A 13156-nucleotide genomic window follows, 5' to 3' on the forward strand; every position below is an offset into this window, starting at 1 on the left:
GTGTTAGATGTAAATCTGACAAATTTAAATATGAATAACTTTTCATGCTGCAAGAGCATGGTCTTTTCTTTTCTCACAGCTGATTTTTTTTTCTCCTATTTTCCCTCCATACCATATTACATTAATGAATATTCTAGTGTTTGAACCATCATTGTATTTATGACCTAAACTATCCTTTTTAAAAAACATTTTCTGTAAATATTGCTAAGTTCACTTATCATATTTAGAATTTTGTACCTGTGTTTTAAAATGAGCTTGGTCTGTGTTTTTCAAATCTTGTTCTTTTTCCTTTTGTTCTTTGTTTTATTGATTCCATTCCTCCTTTAACTATTTCAAACATATTTAAATTCCTTTTCAAATGTTTCTATTATCTTTAGTTCCCTGGGTGGGAATTCTTCTGTTATTCACGTTTCATATTCTCTGCTGATAGGTTTTCTCCCATACCTTGTAATGTTGTCATTGGGAAAGGTACCTAATGATTTCCCTTTCTTCTATGTATCTTTATTTAATTTTTGTTGTTATATTTTGTCTGGCATTGTGCTTTTGTAATGAGGGGGCTTACCATAGCTGCTCGACCTGCTGTCTTGACTAGAAGCCTAGTCGGTTTCTGTGTACTGAAGAAGTATAAATAAATCAGTTAATAATTTATTTGGCTTCAGGCAGCTCTTTAGTCTCTTATCCTTTTTTGTGTGTGATTATTTACTTTCTACTTAGGGCAGCTTACAACCCTTCAGCTGCAAGACTGCCGGGCTGATTTCTCAGTGATAGCACCTGGTACATATCCCTGCTTGCTTGATTTGTTTTCTTCCGTTAGTTATATTAAAATATGTAGAAAGCATATACTTAAGGAGGACTTTCCTTTTCTGCCTGAACCTAGGTAAACCCACCACAAGTAGCTCGGAAGCATGCCGTTTCTGTGGTTCCAGGAGTGGAACAGAGTTGTCTGCTGTTGGCAGTGTTTGTTCTGATGCAGATTGCCAGGTGCGTGTATAGTTAGTTAGGCCATCATGTAAGGAGTAGCACGTGTTCCCTCATGACACCTTCACTTCATATAAATAGGACTCTGAGCTCAGCATCACTTTTGTTTTCTACATTAGTGTATTACCCATGTCAAGAGTTAAATGCTTTATCAAAGCTGGAGAATGGATCAGTTAAAGCTCTCAAACCCAAATCAGTCTCTTGTGTGTGTTTCCCAACTACCACCATCATATATATTTAACATTTACTTCTGTGCTAGAAGCAGATAAAAATCTGTGGGCTGCCTTTCCTTTGCTTGTTACACATTTTTTATTCACTTGTTTCCTTAAAGTTGTTTATGCATGAACATCTGTACACATTCCATGCTATCCAAATATTTTTGATTCCTCAATTTAGTTAACAAGAATTTGGACAGTGTCCAGATAGTGAAGGGTACCTGTATTTTTTTTAATCCCCATTTTGGTGAGAGGTAGGTGGTGATTGGATGATTATATGTCAGGAATTTTTTTTGCTTCATGGCTATGCATGATAACAAATAGATTAAAATTGCAGCTCACTTTTTAATCAGCATTCCCTTTAATGTGGAGTGAAATTTTTTTAAATCACATTAGACTTTGTTAATAATCCTAAGTTATATGCAAACAAAGAATAAAAATAACTACTTTATGGTTACTTAGCCTTATATCTATTTCCCGGGGGAAAGTACCTTGGAAAATTAATATAATGGATGTAATTACCAGGATGTGTGCCTTTTTTGATATTTTCTGTGCCGTTGTAATTCATCTTTAACAGGAATATGCTAAGATAGCCTGTAGCAAGACGCATCCTTGTGGCCATCCATGCGGAGGTGTTAAAAACGAAGAGCGCTGTCTGCCCTGTCTACACGGCTGTGATAAAAATGCCGTAACCCTGAAGCAGGATGCTGACGACATGTGCATGATCTGTTTCACAGAAGCGCTCTCCGCAGCACCGGCCATTCAGGTTGTCTCCGCTTTTAACGTGTTAAGTGTGCCTAGATTTTTCAATAGGAAATATAAATATACATGTCAAATAAACAAACAACTGAATCTTTCTTACACCATTGGGAGAAAATATCCCACTAATATCCCCCAGTTTATTACAGAGCAAATGCTGTCTCTTTATGTTCTGTCTCCATTTTGTGCAGTGAGCTTTAATCTGTGATTTGTGTAAGCCTGTATAATCAATTGAAAGTATAAAATGTTCATAAGGGAGAAAAAAAATAATTAGATTATCCAGTAGCTTCTCTCTTCTTAATTTCCAGAATCCAGCATGGCCTTTTATAGCATTATGTAATTGATCTATGCATGATACATACCTCTATATATAATATATATACATATATCTATAATGTTAGTAATATTATAGAAGTTACAATTTGCTAAATAAGTTTTTTTTAACATTTACTGGCTGTTTGTTTATATTTCCAGTTCTTGTGATTCCAAGACAATAAATATTCTCAAAAATAAATTTTAAATCTTTAAATCAGTAGTTTCCTCTTCTTCCTGTGAGATACAAAATTGAATAATTTCACATTTCTCCCTAGCCCAGCTTACTCTCTATAAGGTGGCGTTAATACATGAATGGTAAAAATGTGGGAGAAGCTGAAGATCTCGTTCATAATGTCACATGAATAATAGAGAAGTGCCAAAGTTTCAGTGTACTGAATTTCTAGATTTTTCTCTTACCTGCCCTAAGTAGCACCTTACATTGACTAATCTGCCAGTTACTCGTGTTTATTGTTACTACATTTGCTTATATCCTTCTCTTTTCTTTATTTAAGCTGGATTGTAGTCACATATTCCACTTACAGTGCTGTCGACGAGTTTTGGAAAACAGATGGCTTGGTCCAAGGATAACATTTGGATTTATATCTTGTCCCATTTGCAAGGTATGGAAAGAATCGGAAATTATCTGCTTTCTATTAATTTTCATCTTTGTCTTCATCTTTCATCTTTCAAAATAAACATGGCAGCATCTCTCAGTGTCCTTCTTAGTCTACTTTTTACCACCAGCCCCCATCAGTTTCTGCTCTCTTCACCCAGGTAGTACCTGAGAATAAGATCTTTCTATTATACTACATTTCAAGACATTAATTGTCCATTAAAAGCTGATTAAATTAAACTGTTGCATCAGAAAATTCATTTAGATATCATCGTGCATTGAAGGGCACGCATCACTGCTTTCAGACCCGCTGAGAGTTCAGTCCATGTGACTTGTCAGTGGGTGACTACCAAAAAGAAGAATGAGCCTGTGGTGCTTGTAGGTACTGATACCTGCCGTGAAAGAGTGAAACCTGAACTTTTTAAAGTGCTATTAGGACAGATTCTTTAGAGCTCAGGTAAAATAAGGAGAAAATTCTTGACATTTTGACACGTCCCTGCAAAGATAGGAACCAAAGCAGCAGGTTATTTTGGCAAGCTAATGATGTTTAACAAAAAACTTTTGTTTAAGAATGTACTGCCAGACTGGTGTTTAGGGTATAACATGGACTTAGCACAGTCATTGCTTAGACTGAGCAATATCCAAAAAGATGATAGGATTTTCTCTCCCTTCTCATTTGTTGCCACAAAGAAAAGTCACATTCAGGAAATGATGGATGAGAGTGATATAGAAAATACTACTTGTTCATTTCTATTATCTAACATTCTGCCCCACCCCCAAGGAACCAAAAACACACACAGAGGGATATTTGTGGCAGCAGGGTAACCCTTTATTCCCAGAACAGCTAAGGCAGCAGGAGATATATGTCATACTCAGGAATATGAAGCTAATCAAATGGAATTTTCGTGTTCTGTGCCCCACTTGCCACCACTTTCCCTGCTCTTGGGAAACTATAGGCTTGTGAGGACTTTACAGGATTATTTTTAAATGGCATTTTATTTAGGAAATGTTTGGTTATCTCCTGTCCTAGCGCAGTGCTTGGCACTTAGGTGAATACTAAGTGTTTGTTGAATTAATAAATAAATGATTCTGTTAAAGAATGTTCATTTTTCAAAATTGCAGAACAAAATAAATCATATTGTGTTAAAAGACCTGCTTGATCCTATAAAAGAGCTCTATGAGGATGTCAGAAGAAAAGCCCTAATGAGATTGGAATATGAAGGTCTGCATAAGAGCGAAGCTATCACAACCCCTGGTGTGAGATTTTATAATGACCCCGCTGGCTATGCCATGAATAGATATGCATATTATGTCTGCTACAAATGCAGAAAGGTATGCTGTTAATCATACTACGAATTATTAAGATTACCTGTGTGATTAAGAAGTTGAATAGTATAGTGATGTCTAATTATCCTTACGTTTTAAGTCTATAGTTAAAAATGAGGAAGTTTGGTGCTGTGCTTCAAGTAGAATTTATTTCCTTAATTTGTTTTGGGGCGCTTTTTTTTTTAACATATACAGACTATTTCCAAAACAAACATGAGGTGTTTCACTACACAAGCTGTTTCCTATCAGCAATCCCCTCTTGTTTTCCAAATCCAGTTGGCTCTGGAATAAACTTCTTTTGCTTAACTCTTTTGACCATTCCCTTCTTAAAATTCTTACCTCCTTGGCTCCCAGGACAAGACTCTCTTTGGTATCTTCCTTCCGTTCTGGTCACTTGTCTTTACCCCCCTCACAGAGTTCCGTTTTATTCATCTACTCCTTACATGTTTGTTTCCCCAGCCCTCCATTCTTGCCTGATCATACCTCCTCACCTTTGGTGACCTGTATACCCATGCCTTTGCCTACCACCTGTATTGTTCCGACCCTCCAAAATTTTTGAGATTTGGATACAAATACCCAACTGTCTACCAGACATTTAGATTTCTCACAGATACTTCTGACTCTCTCAATCTCCAGTCTGTATTAACAAATGAACAAAGTCAATTCTATCTCCAGATCTCTCTTGAGTTCTTTTTTCTTTCTATTATTATATCTTTAGCAACCCTAATCATTTTCTTTGGTAATTATTAGTAGCCTTCTTACTGGGCTTCTTGTGTGGAGCCCCTAACCGCTCCATTCCGTGCTTTACACTTACAATTCCACTAGCACATGAACATTTCTAGATCCCAGATCTGATCGTGTCACTGTTCAGCTTCTAATCCTGTGGCCCCTCCACCTCTCTAGTCTCATCTCCCAGCATGCCACCACTTGTGCCCCGTGCAACGGAACACGGAACAACTTGCAGTGCCCCAAACTGGGCCGTGTTGGCTCGCTCACCCACACCTCCACGCCATCGCCCAGGCTCTTCTGTCCATGGAATGCTCTTCTCTGCCTCCTACTCTGCATCTTACTCTCACTTGCCACCCACGCACACAAACACGCTCATAGGCACGGCCAGATCTGTGCAATCACACTTCCGGATTCGGCTCCAGTTTCGCCTCCTCTGCAGCGTGCCCCGACCTCCCCACCACCGCCACGCCATTTTGACATCTCGCATACGTCCGTCTAAGCGCTCATTATTCTGCATTAACGGTGACTGGTTCACATGTCTCTGTCCCCCTTGATAAGTTCCATGAGGACGAAGACTATGTTTCTTAAGTTCTCTATCTCTAGTACTTGGCACTTATTAGACACTAAGTTAATTGGAGAATGAATAAATGAAGGAATCAATATATGAAAGATGCATAGTCTCCCGAAGTAACAGAAAGAAAATACAGATAATGAATGGAAGGCTAAGTAGATAGATGGTAGCCAGAAAGGCAGACAAATACACACACCCAAGGAAAGACCAATGGTGTACATTTGTGAAACTTGAATTGTTACAAATAATAAAATACTATTTCTTCTGTGTGTTTAATGTACTGAACCTCATAAATGAATACTGCACTACCACACAGATGACAGTCAGATGTCCAGGAAGCCACGCAGGGAATCTAGAAAAGTAAAACAGCTGGAATAGGCCCCCAGGACAAATGAAATACTTCTGAGACCTGATTTAGCTGGTGGATGACCATTTATAGCCTCTTTATCAATGAAGCCTGTCTTTCATCTTGTTTTTCCAGTACAAATAGTAGATTTCTATTGACTCATCTTATTTATACCCAATTATGGATATAGTTTTTTTTGTCTATGAGACATGTTATATATGCAGAATGCCCCAGTTATAATTGGTTTAATTTATTTTGTGCCCAGAGCAAATAGAGAGGAATTACCCATGATGATAACTTCATATATTCAAGTATCTGTATTAGATACTGTTGAGTTCCTACATGTAGTGCAGCTCTGTAAGTATGAGCAATGTCCTGAACAGAATATCCAAATTTGCCTTTCCTTTTTAAACATTTTTATATGATCAAAATTGATTTTTTTTTCTTTCCCATTAGCCTCAGGATTATAATTTTATACTAATATTTATTTTAGGCATTTATTTAGAATAGTAGAAGGGAATATGTTATTTCATATTTCAAAAAGAGAAAAACTATTCAAACTTGGCCCTGGAAAATCATAGCTTCTCTTTACTACTTAATATCCTATTCTTGATATTTATTTGGAATATTATACATTCTTTTGTTATTTTGCTTTGACAGTACAATGTCTGAACTTTCTACTGTAAGTATGAATGCATTCCAGAACTGAAGTAGCTTTATTTCATACCCTGATCTATTTCTTACAGGCAGCAATATGGGTATCCACTTGGCATTACAAGGGAATGTCAATAGACAATAGTATTTCCTGAGACCTCTCGATCTCACTTCCATTGCACCCACACTGAACCTCCCATGGCAGAGTTTTCTGTTTCCTGCTGTGATCTGAATGCATTCCCTCCTTAGGCATATTTCGGTGGTGAAGCTCGTTGCGATGCTGAGGCTGGACAGGGAGATGATTATGATCCCAGAGAGCTCATTTGCGGTGCCTGTTCTGATGTGTCCAGGGCTCAGGTGGGCAGAACGTTTTATTAGAAAGGACAGTTTAGAAATGTTAAGCTTCTGTGTTTTTAAAATAATAATATAACGAATATGATGGGGATAGTATAGTACGTTTTTTTCCCCAGTGCTTTCTGATGTTTGTAGGGCAGTGTATAATTTTCCAGATCATTTTGTATATATTATTTCTTTTGGATGGTATTTGCATTTTATAATTTTGTCTCCCATAAGATAATCACCATATTTCAACAAGTAATAAATTTACTTACTTCATTTTCTTAAACCTGCAGTCACACTTTGAGGTTTTCCCGTCTTCAGTGAAATCTTAATAATACATCTATGAGATTGAGAGATAGAAGAAATATTATTAATTTTTCAATTTGGCTGACCAAGAAACATTCACAAGGAAATTAAATGGCTAGCTTATTAAATAATATTGGTTATTATGGAGCTGGGATTTAAATTTGGGGCTTCGTCCAAACCTTTTGGGCCAAGCCACACATTTATTCAATATTTTAATGTGTGTATCATCAGTTTTTCAGTCAGTTTTGAGAGCTGTGTGTACTCTCAAAATATGAATCACTGAGTTAAGTGTATGGTTTTCTTAGGTATCGTTGGAATAGACTCGCCATAATCTTGTATTTATTTTCTTTTGCTGTAGATGTGTCCGAAACATGGCACAGACTTTTTGGAATATAAATGTCGCTACTGCTGTTCAGTGGCAGTCTTTTTCTGTTTTGGAACAACACATTTTTGTAATGCTTGTCATGATGATTTTCAGAGAATGACTAGCATTCCTAAGGAAGAACTACCACACTGTCCTGCAGGTATGCTTTTAATATTCATAAATATGGTTATAATGTATATGGTATCTCGTTTTGTTTAATGATCACATGAGAACACTTTGTTTCAAGTGGCAGAAACCCAGTTCAAACTATCCTAAAGAAACAAAGGGAATTCCTCGGCCCTTGTAAGCGTCTGACTTTCTGAGTGGAGTAAAAAGTAAGATGACCATCATGAACGAGGGGCTCAAAGCTGTAAGAAGCAATTGTGTGGGGACTGAGAAGGAAGTCAGCTAAGGATTAGTAGAAGGATAGCTGCTCAGCACTAAAGGGCCCTGAGAAGTTTGAAATTATAAATTGATAATAGAACCATTTAAAAGGATTTCGTGATTTTTTTTTTTTTTTTTTTTTTTTTGGTCACACATCTGCCTTTATTGTGAGCAGCTATGATATTTTTTAAGAAGCCTGGAACCAGCACCATAAAATGGACAAGTGATTTGATCTAGAATGGCTGGGAATGGGCGGCATAGTGAGCATCAGAAAGCCAAGGGAATTAAAGAAGCCACTGAGAATACAGGAGAGATGATTGTCTATGGAGGTCAGGCTGAGAAAAAGTGAATATGAAACCAAAAAGAGACAGAAAACTGGAAGAGGTTAGGAGGCTGGTGATCACCGTGGGGTGGCATACCAGGCTTAACAGAAGTGAGAAGAGTGGAAGGGGAGGTAAATGTGACCACAGAAGAGACAGATCTGAAACGAGTGGAAATACACGCAAGAGCACATACACCACAGTGTACAACGTTGTTAAAGCTGGGAAACACACAGTCTCATCCATTGCTTACCAGAGTGCAAATGGCAGAACCCTGTGGTGCCTCTCAAAATTGCCAATATACCTACCCTTCAACGATCCCACTTCCGGGGATATACCCACATATGTGAGAAAAATAAAAAAGAGCAGATATGAAGGTTATTCATTGCATCATTGTTTATAATAATACAAGTTTGTAAACAATGCAAGCATCCAGTAAGAGGTTGGTTAAACACTCAGTACTACACACTATTAAAAAGGAAGGTGACTGAGGATGGAGTTTCTGTGTACTAATATGGAAAGATCTATAGCAGATACTGTTAAATGAAAAATCAAGTTACTGAACAGTGTGTGTAGTATGCCACCTTTTGTAAGAAAGGGGGAAATGAGAATATATACTCATATGCATTTAAAAAACCACTGGGGAGATTGACAAGAAACTAATAAAACTGATTAACTATTGGGGAAAACAGGGAAAAATGGGATAAAAATGGGGGGAAGGTGACTTCTTTTTGTATGTAATTTTTTTTAACATTTTGATTTTTAAACCGTGTAAAGTATATTATCTATTCAAAAACAAGGATACTAAGATGCATAGGTTTTTTTTTTAAGTACGGCTACTCTTTTCTATTTGCTCATCTCAAGTAAAATTTGTTATACTATTCTTCCTCCACTTCCTTTACAGTAGAAGTACTTTAGGACTTTTCAAGAAGCTTTAAAGAAGCAAGATGAGAATAACGTGAGGCTAGAGTGTTTAGGAAGATGGCCAGAATAGAGGCGTGAGCCAGGACGAGCAGGAGGAGGGTGGTGAGCTGGAGGCCAGCGAAGGAAGGGAGCGAAAAGGGGGCGGTGTTGTATGGATGAGGACAAGAGTCCAGATTAAGAAGCTGAAGGAGATAATCCTTCTGGCCCGGGATAGGGACCCTATCCCTTCCTGCCGCATGTATGTGGTACGTTGAATTTTTTATAGTGAATGTTTTTGTTTTTGTGGTTAGAAGAAAATAATTTTTTAATTTTATATTTGCATAACTACAGTCACATTATTTCTCTAAGTAACTTACAGGTGATTAATATTTACATTAGGTTTGTATGTGTGTGTGTGTTTTAATTATAGTTTTTTGCCTCCTTCAAAATTTATACAGGTCCCAAAGGCAAACAATTAGAAGGAACTGAATGTCCTCTCCATGTTGTGCATCCACCCACTGGAGAAGAGTTTGCCCTGGGTTGTGGAGTGTGCAGAAATGCTCACACTTTTTAGAACACTCAGATTCCTTTGTCTACAGAGAGAAAAGTTACCTTCATCCCCCCAGGCGGATGTGGTGAAGTTTAAACTCTGCTCAGGATAAAGACGGGACCATTTTTACATCCATGAAAATGAACCATTCACAGTGCAAGAAGGATGCCAAATACCATGTACATAATTCTTGCTATGGAAAGTTTCCCTATTATTTCAGTTTATCTTCTTTTGAACCAAGACATCAAACTTGTGAGGTGTTTGCATGTGGCCATTATCGTCATTGGCCTGTGACGCATTGGACATTTATAGATAATTGATATCAAAGAATTGCCATGCCCATGGACTAAGAATGATGCTGGCTTTCAAGCAAAAGAGAAAAATTATCATTGTTTATTGTATACTGCCTTTTTGTAATCCTGTACAATTGCATCACGGGTGGGGATAAAAAGAGGAATATTCTGGTTTATTTCCTAGACTGTTATTTAAAAAAAAAAAAAAGTGTTAGGACGGCATATAAATGTAATAAGTATCACACTGTATATAAACATATCAATGTTTGTCCTGTATAAGAATTACTAAATTACAAATGCAGTTTCATTTAAACTTCTAGGTTAAGTTTGAGCCTGAAATTTTAATGAAGTGCAATACTGAGTGTGCCTCATTATCTTGCAGCTGTAAACATATTGGAATGTACATGTCAATAAACCACTGTACATTTTTATACAGTGATAAAGTCTAACAAGTGTGTAAGGTGTTGGCTTGAGAAACAAAATTTAAATACCTAAGGTCTAAAACTCCATCCAGTTTTCCTTGGAAAGAAATTTACTAACATAGCACAATCATAACCTTCAAAACTGTTTGTTAGGGAAAATAGGAGTAGTAATGAGGTACAATGTTGGAATCTTAACACTGGAGAGATGGATAGATAGGTATTCATAAACAGACATATGCGAAAGATAGAAGAAAATATTTAGGAAATTCAACAACCTCCACCTTATTAACCAGCTCCTTTTTCAACGTGTATAACAATCAACAGAATCACTCGTCTTTTCTTTATCTATTATAGACTGTGTGTTTTAGTAGATGTTTTTTACAGTTAACTCATGAAATTGACGCACTGTTGACTTATGATGAGTCATAAATCAGATTATATTTATTTCATGAGGCAGACTGATCAAAAGTTCTGATCGGTTTTGTTCTAAATTCCCACTGTTGAAAATAGATCATTTGTCAATAACCATTATTTATTTATTTATTTTTTCGGTACGCGGGCCTCTCACTGTTGTGGCCTCTCCCGTTGCGGAGCACAGGCTCCAGACGTGCAGGCTCAGCAGCCATGGCTCACGAGCCCAGCCGCTCCGCGGCATGGGGGATCTTCCCGGACCAGGGCACGAACCCGTGTCCCCTGCATCAGCAGGCGGACTCTCAACCACTGCGCCACCAGGGAAGCCCCAATAACCATTATTTTAATGACTTTGTTAAGCATTTGTGAGAATTTTAAAATAATCTTTGCCTTGAAGGAACTTAAAATATAAAGAAAAGATCTAGCCTGACCACAGGTAACTATTTACAGAATCTTCTAATAAATTGCATAAAAATGTCCACACCAAATGCTTCAGGGTTTAGGAAAGATGGTTATTAGTGTTTTTTTTGTTTTTGTTATTGTTGTTGGGAGGGGGGCGGTTAGCTAAGAGGCCCCTTAAGCTTCCCCTTGAAAAATAAGTAGCATTTCAAGCGTGGAGATGTAGAGAAAGGCAGGAGGAAAAAGGTATGTGTGTAGAAAATTCTAGAATGTGATAGAACAGTGTGAATAGTCCAACTTTCCTTGTGTTGGACAGCTTACTGCAAAAAAACAAAAAAACCTGAAGATCACAAAGACTGATCTCTTCATGATATAATTTGTGGATCCACTGTATGTACAGGCGCGGGGCCTTCCTGAGCAAGAAAGGACTTTGAAACAGTACAGAGGTCCCTCTTCATCTAAATAAGATACATCTGAACGATCACTGAAAAAGTAATGATAACACTTTTCTTTTAAAATCTCTCAGGAGAAGGACATTATGCAAACTTCCTTCGTTATTAGTGACAATGCCCCAGAATTACAAGCAATTTTTAACTGCCCAATGGATTCAAAAGCCAGGAGAGTCATTTGTTGTTACTGAGGGCACTTCTGGGTGGTCCCAAGTCAAGCTGAAAGGGTTGCAGGCAGGGCTAGTTCAATTTCAACCTCCAGAATACTTTGGATTTATGATTCGGGAAGAAACAGAAAAGGGTCCTAAAGGCACTCGCGTGTTTATATCCTCCCCCCCCGCCCCCCGAACACACACACATTTTCTGACAAAGGGCTAGCTGGGATCCTCTACCCATGTTCAAAAGAGGTTCCAGAACCTTCAGGGCAACACAGTTGTTTTCTTCAAAACGATCATTCTACCATGAGGATGTTGGGCAACAGGCATCAGGAAGGGATGGCGACACTGCTCCCAGACAACCCCTCAGCCCCAACTTCTACCTCTCAGCACCTGCTCGCAAAGCTCTGCCTTTCACAGTAATCTCGTAATCTCGTTTCATGCCCAAGCCTGTGGGAGAACACTGAGGGCACAGATTCAGGATTGGCTTTCAGTGTTTCCCAAAAACACAAAGTAGGTCAGAGACAGAAGCAGTTCGTAGGTTTACCCCAGAAAACCAGATGTGATGAGGCCATTGTGAACATATCTGACTTAAATTCATCGGCCACAGTAATGAAACTAACCTTGAGAATGCCATGCAGATCGGAGGCGTCATGGACACTTGAGAAATGTAAGCTGCAGTGTGTAAATGGGAAGGAAAAAGAAAGGGAAACTATGGAGGTTGCTTGACAGCCATGAGCCGTCTCAAATTAATACGCTGGTAATAGGGATAAAAACAAAGTCCTAACACATTCTCACAATGACTCCAGCTTATCTTCGTTTATGAGGAAGCTATTTTTAGTCATATTCCAAGCATCTCAAAACCAGAAAAGCATTTTATGGATAAATACGTTCTGACAAAGCACAGAAGGCAGATGGCTTTGGCATACTTCTGGCTCAAGCATACTGTGCACGAAGGTTTCAAATGCTGTGCAGGACACCAGGCAGGAAACAGAAAGCAAAATCATGAGAGCAGGTGTCGGGGAATCTGGAAACAAACTCTTTTCCTGTTATATTTTCAGGCCTGGAAAAAGCCATTTTTCTTAAGCAGTTTTCTGGACAGTGTGTTTAGGTCTAAAACCTCCTTACTCCATCAGTAAGCATATTTGAAAAATATACACAGTTCACTGTTAACTTCTCATATATAACAATTACTTATTCACCTTCTTTTTCAGCCCAACATTTCTCCCTGGCCACTTTGTCACTGAATTCCACCAGTACCTAGCCACACGTGTTTCTGACAGATGGAACACCGCCTCTTGTTTTCCTGAAAACTGCCAACAGTACATAAACGGTGCTGAAACAGACGCCTGGGG

General features: G+C 38.1%; 1 protein-coding gene across 2 annotated transcripts in view; it reads left to right on the top strand.

Moving 5' to 3' along the window:
- The window catches only part of MYCBP2 (MYC binding protein 2), a gene marked incomplete at its 5' end in the record, with an annotated part of 273021 nt that extends 262645 nt beyond the window's left edge, over window positions 1-10376 (top strand). For both annotated transcript variants that reach the window (XM_082675380.1, XM_082675381.1), the window contains 7 exons: window positions 878-981; window positions 1771-1959; window positions 2780-2887; window positions 4003-4212; window positions 6756-6863; window positions 7510-7675; window positions 9581-10376. In XM_082675380.1, coding sequence (XP_082531506.1) covers window positions 878-981; window positions 1771-1959; window positions 2780-2887; window positions 4003-4212; window positions 6756-6863; window positions 7510-7675; window positions 9581-9696 — 1001 coding nt within the window. In that variant the 3' untranslated portion in view covers window positions 9697-10376. The remainder of the gene's footprint in view (window positions 1-877; window positions 982-1770; window positions 1960-2779; window positions 2888-4002; window positions 4213-6755; window positions 6864-7509; window positions 7676-9580) is intronic.
- Between the last annotated feature and the right edge of the window lie 2780 nt (window positions 10377-13156).

Source organism: Grampus griseus (genome assembly GCF_964374135.1).
Source record: "Grampus griseus genome assembly, chromosome: 18".
Lineage (NCBI taxonomy): Eukaryota > Metazoa > Chordata > Mammalia > Artiodactyla > Delphinidae > Grampus > Grampus griseus.